The sequence below is a fragment of the Papio anubis genome, chromosome 2 (genome assembly GCF_008728515.1).
Source record: "Papio anubis isolate 15944 chromosome 2, Panubis1.0, whole genome shotgun sequence".
NCBI lineage: Eukaryota > Metazoa > Chordata > Mammalia > Primates > Cercopithecidae > Papio > Papio anubis.
Window position 1 is genome coordinate 76,287,917 of NC_044977.1, and position 14,079 is coordinate 76,301,995.

The 14,079-nt window shown below is 42.8% G+C and overlaps 1 protein-coding gene across 17 annotated transcripts in view; it reads right to left on the reverse strand.

The window, feature by feature from the left end:
* ATXN7 (ataxin 7) overlaps positions 1 to 14,079 on the reverse strand; it is a 151,655-nt gene that overhangs the window by 19,529 nt on the left and 118,047 nt on the right. For all 17 annotated transcript variants that reach the window (XR_004182146.1, XM_031663220.1, XM_031663216.1 and 14 more), the window contains 5 exons: positions 12,398 to 12,657; positions 11,841 to 11,923; positions 6,459 to 6,724; positions 4,423 to 4,621; positions 3,937 to 4,058 (listed from right to left, as the gene is read on the reverse strand). Coding sequence is in view for 16 of the 17 variants with exons in the window: in XM_031663220.1 (XP_031519080.1) it covers positions 3,937 to 4,058; positions 4,423 to 4,621; positions 6,459 to 6,724; positions 11,841 to 11,923; positions 12,398 to 12,657 (930 nt within the window). In the remaining variant the exon portion in view is untranslated. The remainder of the gene's footprint in view (positions 1 to 3,936; positions 4,059 to 4,422; positions 4,622 to 6,458; positions 6,725 to 11,840; positions 11,924 to 12,397; positions 12,658 to 14,079) is intronic.

Here is a 14,079-nt window from a genome sequence, read left to right on the forward strand (position 1 = left end):
GTGTGGGCAAGGTATTTATTAGGGGATCCGGAAACCGTCTAAATTCAAACCAGGGAGGGTCTCCTTTTATTTTAGCTCTGAATGTTAAATGTGACAGTAACAAAATTTCAAAAACTTCTTCGGCAGAATTTAAACTGAGGTGACAGAAGAGAAAAAGACCTGACTGGAAGGCAAGTGCCAGGACTGCCTTGATCCCGACTTACAGGGTAGCCCTGGCTGACCCAACCACTACCCCAGTGAGAGAGCTGGCCTAGACTTCTGCCTAGGTGATTTCCAGATGCTTTTAAAGACTACTGTTATTAATAAAATGAATTAATGACTGCAAGTATTTGCAAATGCTTTAAAAATCCCATTAGGCCAGGCACGGTGGCTCATACCTGTAATCCCAGCACTGTGGGAGGCCGAGGCTGGTGGATCACTTGAGTTCAGGAGTTTTGAGACCAGCCTGGCCAATATGGTGAAACCCCGTCTCTACTAAAAATACAAAAATTAGCCGGGCATGGTGGTGTGCACCTGTAATCCCAGCTGCTCAGAAGGCTGAGGCAAGAGAATCACTTGAACCCGGGAGGTGGAGGTTGCAGTGAGCTGAGATCACACTGCAGCACTCCAGCCTTGGTGACTCAGTGACACCCTGTTTCAAAAAACAAAAAACAAAAAACAAAACCCCATTCAAGGGTGCAGCTCTGGCCTGATGTTAGTGCTTCTCAACTCCAGCTGTTGCACACTACAGTCACCTGTGGAGCCTAAGCCACATCCATACCGATTACACCAGAGTCTCTGCGGGGAGTGGGGACAGACAGTAGTAATTTCTAAATCTCTCCAGGGGATTCTAATGTCAGGGGATTCTAATGTGGAACCAAGGTTGGGAGGCTAGGCTCTCTCTCTGCACTACTCATAGAGGAGGGTGGCAGGCACTGTCATTAATTACCTGAGAGACTGGTTAGGAAAGCTGAGTTCCTGGGCCCCACCCCAGAATGACTGCATCAGAAGCTGTATGGCAACAAGGCCCCTGGGTGATTCTGGGGCATCCAGAATCCCTGCTCTAAATGAAGTCCAAGCCCTACTGCTCACTGGGAGCAGTGGCTTCTCATGACCACCAGGTGGCTCAGGAAGCCAGGGCCTAAAGACCAGGCTGCCTGGAACCAAATCTTCCCTTCCAGAGCAGGGAAGGATGTGGATCTCTCCGAGAGGCAATTACAAGTTCCTCTTAGAAAAGTTCTTTTAAGTAGTTACTCTTTTGTGTATAAAGAGGCAAAATAACACTATGTAGAGATACATAAAAAATAGTAACGTCTGTGGGGGCTGGGTGGAAAACAAGCATGTAGGAGACAGGAGGACTCAGGATTTTCAATGTATGCCTCTTTATACTCGTTTTTCCTTTGTTTTTTGAGACGTAGTCTTGCTCTGTTGCCCAGGCTGGAGTGCAGTGGCGCGATCTAGGCTCACTGCAAGCTCTGCCTCCCAGGTTCACGCCATTCTCCTGCCTCAGCCTTGTTTTTCCTTTTTTAAGCCCAGTGACTGTATTACCATTTCAAAAAGTTAAAAAAAAATAACACCAACAAAAACCTTTGAAAACCATCCCAGCCCCTTCTTAGGGAATATGGGATACTGGTCCCAAATCAACAGAGGACAAGCAGTTCACAGAAATCACAGGAGGTGGGCAGTGGCCTTTCAGGTTATGGCCATGCTGCAGAGAAAGTGCTGGTCAAATTTCACCACTGGCCAGAGACTCCACAAACTGAAGTTTACTCATTTCATACTCAATTCCCACTTCACTTACCTCCAATTTCACCACAATAACCCTGTAAGGAAGGATTTTGGGCTGAGCCAGTAGGATGGGACCTGGATCACTTTGAAAGTTTCCTTGAGGGCTTTAATGATGCCAGATGAGAATAGTTCTCTGGATGAGAAGCGCTGAGCTCCCCAGAGCAAATCTCAAGGGCTGCCTGAAAAGGCTGCCAGCACTCCTATGTTGGGGGGCATCATGCACCAAGGTCTCATCTGCCCCAAGCCTATGTGCCAGCTCATTACTGAGCAACACGCCCCTTGTTGCTGTAGACTTTTTAAAAACCAGTGGTCATGCTAATGGAAAGGGTCAGTTTCCTTCTTGCTGGAAGCAAGTAGGCAGCCTTCAGACAGAACAGAGAGTAGACAGGAGAGTTGACCTTATGATCCTACTTTTTAAAAAGTTCACAACATCCAAGAGGAAAGTCTCACCGTACAAGTCACTAGGAACTGAAACTATCTTTGCTCAAACTGTTGGCCATGAGCCACATACCAACATAATGTGGATAAAACATTCAGAAGTCCATTCTAAACTCTCAGGAGTACATTAAACCCATAGTTTCATGAGCTCAATGTGCTTTCCAAGTCCCAGTGGGTAGTCGGAAGAAATATGAAGTTGAGATTTCACGTATCTTAGGGAATTCTGGTGTGGAAAAACCCCTGCAGAACCCCCAAAACCAGTCCCCTGATTCTGTGTCTAGCCAGGGACAATGTTCCTTCATAAAGAAGAAACTCTTATCCAGCAAGAACCAGAAAGAAACATGAAAAAGAAAAGCAGAGTAACAGTGCTCTGGATCTGGTCTTCTAAGGAAACAAATGTCCTACTAATGATCATGGAGATGGTTCTTTGGGTTGCAGACAATCCAAGGCCTCTGACCAGCGTCTGACTTTATTAGAAAACCAAGGCAGGGAGGCAAATGAATGTACTGGCAGAGTCCATTTAAGGAGGCCCTAGTAAATGATGCCCAAACAGAGGATCTGGGATGGCCTGGGGATTACTGGACAGTCACTTTAGTAAAGCTTACTATTCACCAAAGTCACTCCCACCGAATACTAGTTCTCCAAGATGTTCCCCTAAGAAAGGTTCTGAGGTGAAAAGAGTTTGGGACGTATTCCACATTATACATGACATTCCCTGCTTCAACAGTTACAAAGCACAGTGCCCATTAAAGGCTCTGAGAAGTTCTGCAGTAAAAAATAGAACATTTTTTTTTTTTTTTTTTTTTTTACAGGAAAGGCTGAGTTAAACCTTTTTGGCCATGGAACTCTTCTTCCACTTAAAATCCTGTTTGGGAAGCATTAAGTACATAATATCACACAAAGTGTCTTAAATTGCAAACTGGACCACATGGCTCCTCTACCTAAAACCTTCAACACTGAAGCAATTTCAGTGTCACCTGGCCATGCTTGTACCATGCTCACTTTCTTGCTCTCTCTCCAAAAAGCTGTCATTTCTGACTCAAGACCTTGACACAGGTGCCTCCTTCTGCCCAGAACCCACTCCTCCCCACCATCCCAGTGACTGCTCTTTCTCATCCATCTGCCTCTTCACAGAGGCTTTCCCTGAATCCCTCTGGCCTGTATATTTTCAGCTGTTTACTTGAACACATGTTACCTCTAGGTTCAATTCCCGGCCCTACCACTAACTTGCTGCATGACACTGTATCTCAGTTTTGTCACCTATTAAAAAAAAAAAACCACACACACACACAAAAACAAACAGGGGTGTGGGGGAGGGTATAATCATGGTCAACTGACAAGAGAATTGTGAATGTTAAGTATATCTAAGCTGTTTGGTGTATAGTTGGCTCTCAGTAAGTCTTGGTGATTGTTATTGTTTCCATTCTCTCACTTAGGACAAGCTATCATCTCCTTATTCTTCTGTAGACTAGTTTTTTTCTCCCCTCAGCCAATCCCAACTAGACTGTGAGTTCCATACACATAAGAGTCCTTCTGCTTTGAACCCCAGGACCCAGAACAATATGTAGTTGTGGAGTAAATGAATGAATGAATGACAAGGCACCTTCTCAGGGCCAAAGGCCAGCTTTGTTTAGATAAGCATATCTTCATAACATCAGTCTCACAGGAAACAAAAGACAACACAGCACTGTGTAAAGTCAGTTCCTCTCCCCAAGAACAACAGGCACTCACTTCCATAGCTGTGCATTCAGATGCTTCTCCACCATGAGGTTGAGGGCACAGCGAAGCCGGTTCCACCTGGAGTCAAACACGTAATAGCCTCTTCCAATCTGCCGGCTCCCAAATGTGCAAAACTGCAAGAGAGAAAATAGCCGCGTGCTTGCTGACTCCCACACTGGTATGCCCAGTCAGGGTTCTCACTCCTTCAGGAAAGGAGCTAATCAGGAAAGACAGAACTGCCTCTGAGTACCCGAGGCAGTGAAGCATGAGAGTGACGATGCCTAGCCCTGAGTGTCATGGAAGAGAAAGGGAAAAAAGCATGAGACGTCCCCCATACAGAGTGCGTGCTGCCTCTGGGGCACCCTGTTCTGAGCTTCTCTCACACCTTGACCGCGTCCCACACATAATGGGCATGCCAAGATCCCTGGCGCGCCCCCCTGCAATGCCCTGTCCATGCTGTGTGGGGAGGGTCAATGCGGGGGTGGACGTGGAACTTACAGATGCTGGCTGAGGATGATGACCTGAATAATGACAGTCCAGTTTTTCAACAGACTCTTCTTTGTCATCGCCTTCGCCCTCCTCACTGGATAACCGAGAAGCTGGCTCAGTGGCAGGCAGGGGAGGGTGTGGAGATTCATGGACTGGAGGAGGGTCAATGGGGGCACTCCCACCTTGCTGAGCAGGGCAGCCTGGAGGCCTTGGTGAGTAGAAAGTGCAGCACGGATCAGATCACACACCTGGGAATCAGCCACCTTAACTGAGATACAACAATGTATCCAAAACAACCTAGGGGAGGCCTGAGTTCCACCTGTAGCACTGGGGGAAAACAGATGCCGATCCAGGTGGCTTGGGATTAAAGGAACCTCTCTCCTGAACTGAAGGATGTTAAGTTCAGCTGTTTGCCAGATACAATCAAGGTAACTGAGAACGAATCCTTTCTATTGCCATTTGGGTGGTTCAGGTCCCTCTTCTATTCTCCCCCAAAGAAGGGGAAATACATATGGAATTTAACAGAATTCTTTGATTTCTCTTCAAATTTCAACTGGATTTGGTTTACTAAGACAATAAATGAAACACAGTCTTCTCTCAGTATCCATGGGGAATTGAGTGCAGGACCTCCCAGGGATAGCCAAATCTGCAAATCCACAAATGTACAAAGTGGCCTGATATAAAATGGTGTAGTATTTGCATAAAACCTATGCGCATCCTCCCATATAATAATCTCTAGATTACTTTTAGTACCTAATACAATGTAAATGCTATGTAATGTATTGTTTAGGGAATACTCAGACAAGAAAAAAGCCTATACATGATCAGTATGACACAATTTTTCTTTCCCCAAATAGTTTCAATCTGCAATTGGTTTAAACCATAGATGTGAAACCCATGGATACAGAGGGCTGACTGTAATTCACAAAGTGCTCTAAGATAACCTAGGAGAGACAGGAGGTGATACAAGAATAAGGTGGTATTACCACTTTATGGGGATAGCCTACAGCCTCTTACTTAAGGCAGTATTTTTCCTACACCTATAATGGCCTCTGGAATTAAGCTTACATTTTTCTAGATGCAAAAACTTCAACGAGAAGATGACCAAAGAAAGGACTTGGGGAGGAATCTCTGGCCAGGTCCTGACCACACTCTGAGGAGCCTCCTCTGATGGCTCCTCCAGCATACTGCATAGAAACCACAAAGCTCATGTTGGGACAGGCTCAAACAGACACCTGGGTTTCCATGAGGGAGGTGCTTCCACCTTTATGCAACCATTTTAAAGATCAGACACATGAGGGTGAAATGGTAAGCAATAGCAACCGAGGGCTGGCACATTCCTCAGCAGAAGCTCTTGCTGCCAATAAATGAACGGCTAACACGGAAGCCCCTCTTTCTCTATGCCTTTCTTTTTCCCTTCCCTCTGGAAACTAGGTACAGTCTTTACTTCAACTTGGTTCAGTATATAAGCACACACACACACATATTCCACCATCACTGTCTCTGAGGTATGTGTGTAAGTTCTCATTAAAACACTCTGATTCACTGTTTACTCTGCTACTAAAATGCTAATACATGCTCGGGGCCAAAGCCCCAAATGAATGAATGAAAAAACACATTAATAAACGGATGCTGTAAAAACTCAGGCTGAATGCCTGTCCCCAGCAAGAATTCCCACTGCTATATAAAGACAAATGAAAGGGAAACTGCGGCCATAGCCAGTGAAGAGTTCCTGTCACTAACCTGCAGGAAGGACCAATTTCTGCCTGGTCAACAGGGTTGAGACACTTGATGTTGAGCAAGTATAGAGCAGATAACTCTAGCTTTATTTTGCTGCTTGCATTTACAACCAAGAGAAGCCCTGGTTGAAACTTACTGATGAACTCAACTTTTTTTTTTTTTTCCCTAGTAAAACTCCCTTAAGAAAACTATCTCCACAGTGAGCCTGAGGTATGTTTCTCAACATCATGACCATACTGAGATTTTACAGCATGTGCAAGTCTCATCTCCGAAGGTGGAAGAAAGAGTTGGAGGGCTTGACTTACCTTGGAAGACTGGGGGTGTGAGGTTTAGGTTTACTAGCTACAAAAGGCTTTGATTCGGAAGGAATCACTCCGTGAGGGTTTTGGTGCGGCTCCTGTGACGTTCTAGGAGGGGCGGGATGCGGGTCCCTGAGAGGCTGCGGTGGTTGCTGAGAGTCCGGATGGCGAATCAATTCCTTTTCCCTGGTTTTGTTTTTGTGCTCGGCTAATAACACATCAAATCGCTTTCTTCTACCCTGGACAGCCCTGCGCTGGGTTAAGGAATGTGTCTGTGGACCAAAAAAATACAGAAACTGAAGAATCTCATAATTAATTTTTGGTCTGCCTTATATCCCCAAACACCACTCCCAATAAAAAAGCAACCTAGACCATAAGCATAGTGAAAGGGTACTCAGCATTTGATAAGCTAAAAACCTTAAGAGCCCAATATTTTCTCCCTAGCTAGACTAGAAGCATACATTCTAGGCTCTAAATGCAGAAGAATCTGGAAATCTTATTTCCATCAGAAGAAAGAAGAAATGTGAGCGGTGACACCTGGTATGTAACTAAGTGCAACCATTAGTGCCATATGACAAGTACTCACGTTTTGTGACACAATAGCAATTTGGATTTGGGGGCTCTTATCAACTCCATTAGAAAACCCTCTTTGAACCATTTAAAATTTTGAATGTTAAAGGAAAGAAACAATTATTCTATAAAACATGTATCAGAAAGTGTTCTTTTAGTAACTTCCAGAGAATAAAAATTCAACGCAATTGCATCTCTCTTTTCCAATGAAAATGCCATGTAAAAACTTAAAGTGGCCCAAAGCATTCTGCAGACAGACTGCCACAGCCAAGAAGCACTGGACAGATGAGGCTGAGAAGAAATGCTATGAACAGGAAGGGAGACAAAGTAATCCCTATAGACAGACACTGGCTATGGAAATCAAGGAAATGGGATGGACAATACCCCTGGGTCTTCAGACAATGTCTAATTTCAAAATTAAGAAATGGGCACACAGAGAAAAAAGAAAAGTCAAATTATGGCAGTGTTTGTCTTAAGGCAACCAATACAAACCTGTGATTGAAGCAAATCTTGTAAGAAAATGTGCCTGTAGTCCAAACACATTTCATAGTTACTGGCATTAAAACAAAACAAAACAAATAAGCCTAATACTACTGCTAACAGAAGATACAGTCGAATGTACCAGTGTAAACTGGTCAGAGTTGGGCAAATCTTATCGGCAGTCAAGTCCAATTACTCAAGTTAAACCTGACCATTCCATACTGCTGAGATCTCAGTCTGTAAAAATGCAAGGAGATGCTAATCCTGAGGAATGGACGAGTTTACATAAGCTACAGTGGCCCCAATCACATATCCATAAACATACACGAATTTACCTACGTTTTCTTCTTTTATATTACAAAATACTGTAAATGTGTGCATACCCCTATACATAATACAAATGTGTTGGCATATTTGCTACAACTTTAGGGACTTAAAAAGGGAATTATGCTTCTAACTACCATTTTCAGTTGAATAACACAACCCACCTCCTTACGAGACACACCGCAAACTATGTCTACCTAAATAATCTAACCTGGCACAGATAAATGTGTTTAGCTTTTTACATTTTTACTTGATTTTCTTTAATATGAAAAATATCCATAAGAAAGTAACCTAAATGAAGACAAGGAACTTTGTTTTGTTTGTGTTGTACCAGCTTCTAGAAGAATACCTGGCACTCAAATGCTTTGAACAAAAAGTTTATAAAAATAATGGCCCTCCAACATGTATTGAAAGAACAAATGAACATACATTACTGGTCCACCTGCCTGTCTCTCCAATCAGATGTATAAACCTCTCCTCAGCCTGAATGTCCCCAGTGCCTAGCACAGTACAGCCAAATGAAGAAAGCAGGCAGATACATTTTCCCAGCTCAGTTTGAAGAGTAAGTAGGGTTTCCACTGAGCTGTGAAGAACATTCCAAACAGAAATCTGATAGAGGTTGCCCAAGGCTCACAGGATAAAGACTGACTGTGTAACTAGGCTCCGGGGCCCTGCACACTCTTAAGACCCTTGCTTACTGATCCCTGCTCCTTTGGTCCTGCGTACCTCTTCCTCCCTCTTTCTGTTCAGCCATCTGGTTGGCTTTAAGGTTCTAAGGAATTTGCTCTGTCCCTGTCACAGAGCCTTCACACATATTGTTTCCTCCACCTCTCCTACCTCTCCCATCCTTCTCTGCCCAGACAAATCATCATATTGATTTCAGCCCAATGTTCCTATGGCAAGAAAGCCTTCCCTGGCCAAACTTCATTTTTGCAGGCTTTCATAATGTAGTCCTCTCATCTTTTTATAACTAATCAGTGGTAATTTTACACTTATTTTGGTGATCAATAATCTCCATCTCTTTCATCAGACTGTAAGCGCCACAAGTACAGGGAACATGCGGTTATTGTGCTAAACCCTTTATTCCCTGGGACCTAGAATGAGCGAGGTCGGTGTTCACAGATGTATGTAATAAAAAGTTCTACAATGAGTGAATGGACAAAGGCTACAGGAGTCACAAATCTCTCTGCATGGAAGGCAAAGAGGAAATTCGACGGGATATTAGACAGATGAAGAAGTGAGGAGGGGCAGTAAGGGTGGCAGACGGACAACAGAGAATGAGTAATGGGAACGAAGAGCAGCAAATCCCCTGATGGTGAAGAGAACAGATAACGTTCTAAGTCTAAGACAGAAGACACCTGGCAGCAACTTGGGAAACACTCAGGGTAGGGACACGCAGGCATGTTTAGCCCTACCGAGCTTAATAGATTCAGACCAAAGTGAAGGCAAGGAAAAGGAAAAGAACTGACTAAACAATGAAAAAAAGTCAATGCATCCTGTAAAAGGGCAGGCCTGGTGGATGCTGCATTTTCTGCTAGTTCTATGCCGATCTCATGACGAGCTGGGTCTGAAGACATATTAATGCAATAACAGGCTTAGCCCAATGCCACAGAGTGTAATGACACCCTTAAAGAAGGACAAGGGGAGCACATATCATTTGAAAAGGAAGATGGGAGAAAAATGCAGACCTATTCAAAGTCAGTCCACCTAGCAATAAAGGCACAGGAAGAATGTTTGTCAAGCTCCTTGAAGATTTTGAGTCAAAAAAAAAAAAAAAAAAAAAAAACGTTTGGAACCTCACTTCTGGGTATTTATCCAAAATAACTGAAATCAGAATTTCAAAGAGCTATTAGAACTCCTATTTTCACTGAAGTACTAGTTACAATAAACAAGATGTAGAAAAAATATAAATGTCTGTCAACAGGTGACTGGATGAAGGCAACGCAGTATATACATACACTGGAATATTATTCAGCCCTTAAAAAGAAGGAAATTCTGCTATATGCTACAACAAGTATGAACCTTGAGGACATTATACTAAGATAAATAACCCAGTCACAGAAATATTAAACACTGCATGATTCCACTTATATGAGCTCTAAAATCAAACTCACAGACTCAAAGACTAGAGTGGTGGTTGCCAGCAGCTGAAGGGAGAGGGAAATAGGGAGTTACTAATCAATGAGCATAAAGTTTCAGTTATAGCAAGACGAACAAGTTCTAGACATCTGCTGTACAATATTCTATCACAGTCAACAATACTGTCTTGCACGCTTGAAAAGTTGTTACAAGAGGAAATCTCAAGTTAAGTGTTCTCATCACAACAAAATTTAAAAGAAAGAAAAAAGGTGTGGTTCCCTGCCACGCTTTGTAAACGACTGAAAAAGAAGATCTTGGGTTTGAGAAAAGCAAACCTCATTGCCCACAGGTACTATATTACTGAGAAATCCATATTACTGAGAGCCAGGGAGGCAGGAAGAAGGCAAAAGGAGAATGGCAAGTTGTGATCATGATGTGGACAGGGTTGAGGCATGCTTTCACACATTCTCTCAGGGGCAGCTGAAACTGACATAATTCTACAGAGCTCAGATGGCTATCTTCATACACCACCCCGACTACACCACTGTGTGTCCAATTAGTACCCTATACAAAACAAAAGCAGTTTGTTTTAAGAGAGTTTTTAACCTAGAAATCCAAGGATGGGCTTGGGGTGGGGGTATCCATTAATCCAAGATAAAAATTCAGAATGTATATGTATATGCACTATTTTATTCTGGAAAGATGGACCGTGTTTTTTTTTTAAAAAAATGAGATATTTGAAGGCACTCTTGACCAACCCTTTTCCCCAAAAAGGTTCTGAACCACTGCTGTAAGACAAAATCTATACACTAAAATTAAATTAGAAGCTTAAATTAAAGTAAGAACCATTTAAAAATTTCCCACTCCAGAAGACTGTAACATGCCTCCACTGGGTGGGGCCTGGGGCAGGGCCTGAAGTCCTTTATTCAAATACACTTTAATAAAATCTAAAATAAAACACTAACCATTTTATTAATTTTTAGAAGAAAACACTAACTTTTATCATTTTTACCCCCTCCCTCTAAGGTTTTAAAATTACATACTTCAAAGCAGTGACTCTGAATGCTTCTTGAACCTTTCTGGGGGGTAGCTGGGGACACCCTCCAGAGAAATGCACATCAACACATAAGCTCATTTATGTAGAGGTGTTCACTGATGACCTGAAGCCACCCCCCACATCAATAACCCTTACTTTTCAGCAAATATACCTTATTAACATACTGGCATTTTAAAGGAAATAAGGAAGACCCCAGAGCAAAAAGGAAGACCATTACATTTTCTTAGCTTGTGTATAAATTATTTATATATTTTATCTAGTTTTTTCTCTTAAAACAGATGGGTCTCGTAATGTTGTCCAGGCCGACTCGAATGCCTAGGCTCAAGCAACCCTTCTGCCTCAGCCTCCCCACTAGCTGGGACTTACAGGCACGCCTGGCTTGCAGTATTTTTTTTTTTTTAACTAGAAAACAGGGCTATCTCAAAGTCACAGATTTTTTTAAAAAGTGGTTTTTTAAAATTTAAGAACCATGGGTGACACATTTGTTAAATGTTCATACACATGCAAAGGAAATTTCTAGACTTGCTTTAAGTCAGTATAATTTACAGCACAGTCAAGGGTAGCCTCTCATATTACATTTCCATATGGAAATATTAAAAGTCTTTAAAAATAATAGACTGACTTGGAAAGAACACTATTCCTGTGGATACAACACTGCTCAACAGAAACAAAACCTCTGTCAAGATTGTAATTTATAACAACACACTTCACATTTTGTCAATCTGAGGCTTTCTTCCAAGTTATTCCTTCACCTACACAATTCAGAACAATCCACAGAGCATCCTCTCTGGGTCAGAGAGACTTTGCGAGCAGTGTGGTACATCCCAGTCACCCATGTTTATCAGGATAGTTGGCTTGACTTTCAGAAGTCCACCCACCTTGCATGTCAAAGACCGGGTGCAGGGTTTCTTGGTATCGAGATCAATAACCCCACAGTGGATGTCAGGATCAAACTCTCTTTCTGTCAAAAGAACACAGGCATTACATGTGGCCTGACAAACTCTCCTCCATGTATTTTGTAAGTAAGAAAATAGAAGAAATCAACAGTTAGACAAATTATAGCTGGAATAAAATCCACATTATCAATAAATAAAAATATATACAATGTGTGAGCGCCGCAACAAAGCAGCAACATCACTAAGACGGGGTGACTATTACCATCAGATGACAGAAAAGATATTAAGTATTACTTCCTTCAGAAATACACCACTAGATAGCTACTTTTACATGACCTACACACATACACTCTCATGCTCTTTAAAAACCAAGAGTGAAGAGAACAAACACATTAACTAAGGAACTTCCTCCTAAAGCTGAAGGTGACCAGTTTTAAAAATAGGAATTCTAGACTGCAGTTGATTTGCTCCCCATGAATGCCCATTTAATGCTCTCTCTATATAGAGAAGCATTATGAAGAAAGAAAATTTGAAGTTACCTGATAATCTCTTATTTAAAAATTTCCTATTATTGGAATTGTCTTCAGGTTTCTTTTCCAGAGAGAGCGGTGCAGGAAGCCCTTTGCCATTCAGAATCTGTCCAGGTGAAGGCAAGGTTGGCTTTGGTATTGAGGGGCAGTTAAGGCCAGGCTTGACTAAGGAACTCACAGTAGCAGGACAGGTTGGCCCCACCGCAGATTTCAGTAGTGTGCCATCCATTTTCGGATGAATCTTTTCCACTTTCACAGAGGGCGTCATGCTGTCATAGGACAAAGTGAGAAAACCAGTGACTGAGTGCCTCAGCAGCCCCCAGGTGAATGGTGAGCCAGAGGGATGAGGGTAGAGCCTGGGCCTACCCAAGCGCTGCACAGGGCCAGCCTCTTGGAAGGCTCCTTATGAATTCTGTTAGTAAGGTTCATATATATTAAGCCTATAAGCCCTTCTGGTGAGGCAAAACCCTCAGTGGACCATCAGATTTGCCTGGTCTTTTATCATTTCGAAAAATTTTACACAGGAGCCAATGGGAGACTTAGACCTGATACCCAATGCAGCAATGCAATTTTTATAAGAAGCAAAACATGAGAAGGTCTAAAAGAACCAAAGACTATCTGCAGAACCCTTAGAGACTATCTTTTGAGGACTGCCACTTGTAATAAAGGATTCATCAAAACAAAGTAAACTTCTGAGTGAGCAAATATTTCCAATAAATGTCACTACAGACTTATGAGAACTCAAACATGCTTAATAACATATCTCCAAGAGGAGGTTCTTTGCTTCTGTCAATAAGGGAGACTAGTGTTTAATAAATATATGTTGTGTCACTAAAGTGGTAATTCTCCAGTCCTTGAAAAATGTTTCTATGACAGGAGCTTACGGAATACCTGTGCCACTAACAAAGGAATGAATCTTGGAATCTTATTGACACTATCATTTTGCTTGGTAAAACTGAAAATACCGGTAGGAAGCTAACAACTGGCCTGGTTCCTATCTAAAGGCCTAGCTCTAAGTAAAGAAGATTTGAATCAATGTGGTTGTATAAACTTTGTTCAGTGGAGTCAGTGCTCTAACAGCTGTTAAGCTAGCCAGTGACTTATACACTACCACTGGTACCTTTTTGGCTTTCGGACAGCTCCCAGAACAAAAACCAAGCTTGCTGTACTGTACTTCTGACAGAAGAACAGGGGCTGGGGGCTTAGCAACCAGGACAAACAGCCCCAAACAGCTGTACCTGGAATAGCCTGAGAGCAGCAGAGAGACTGCAAGATGTCACATCCTCTCCCAGCTGGCAAGGTCCTTAGGCAGCAGCAGGTGCTGGACCCTGCCCTGAGATTAACCAGGTTACCAGATCTTGGACCTACGATGTGTGCTATACCCTCCAAAGGCAGGTTGGCCTGAGAAAAGCCATCCGCCACTTGGCTGAGGGATACCCCAACAATGCGAAGTATGTTTCTATTGGAGTGCATGGCTGTTCCCTCACGTGACCTCAAGAAGCCTGCCAATCTACTGAGTGACCATAGAAACTTGCCAAAGACATGCCTGGAAGGTGTGAACTTCCTTCAGTCTTCCCTCATCACTGCTGTGATGTGAACCTAAGGCTGAAGGGAGGAAGCACTGCTTCCCTATTTGCTCTGCAGATCCCAGAAAATTCTACAGTGGCATCTAGGAATCTCTGCATCTTTTT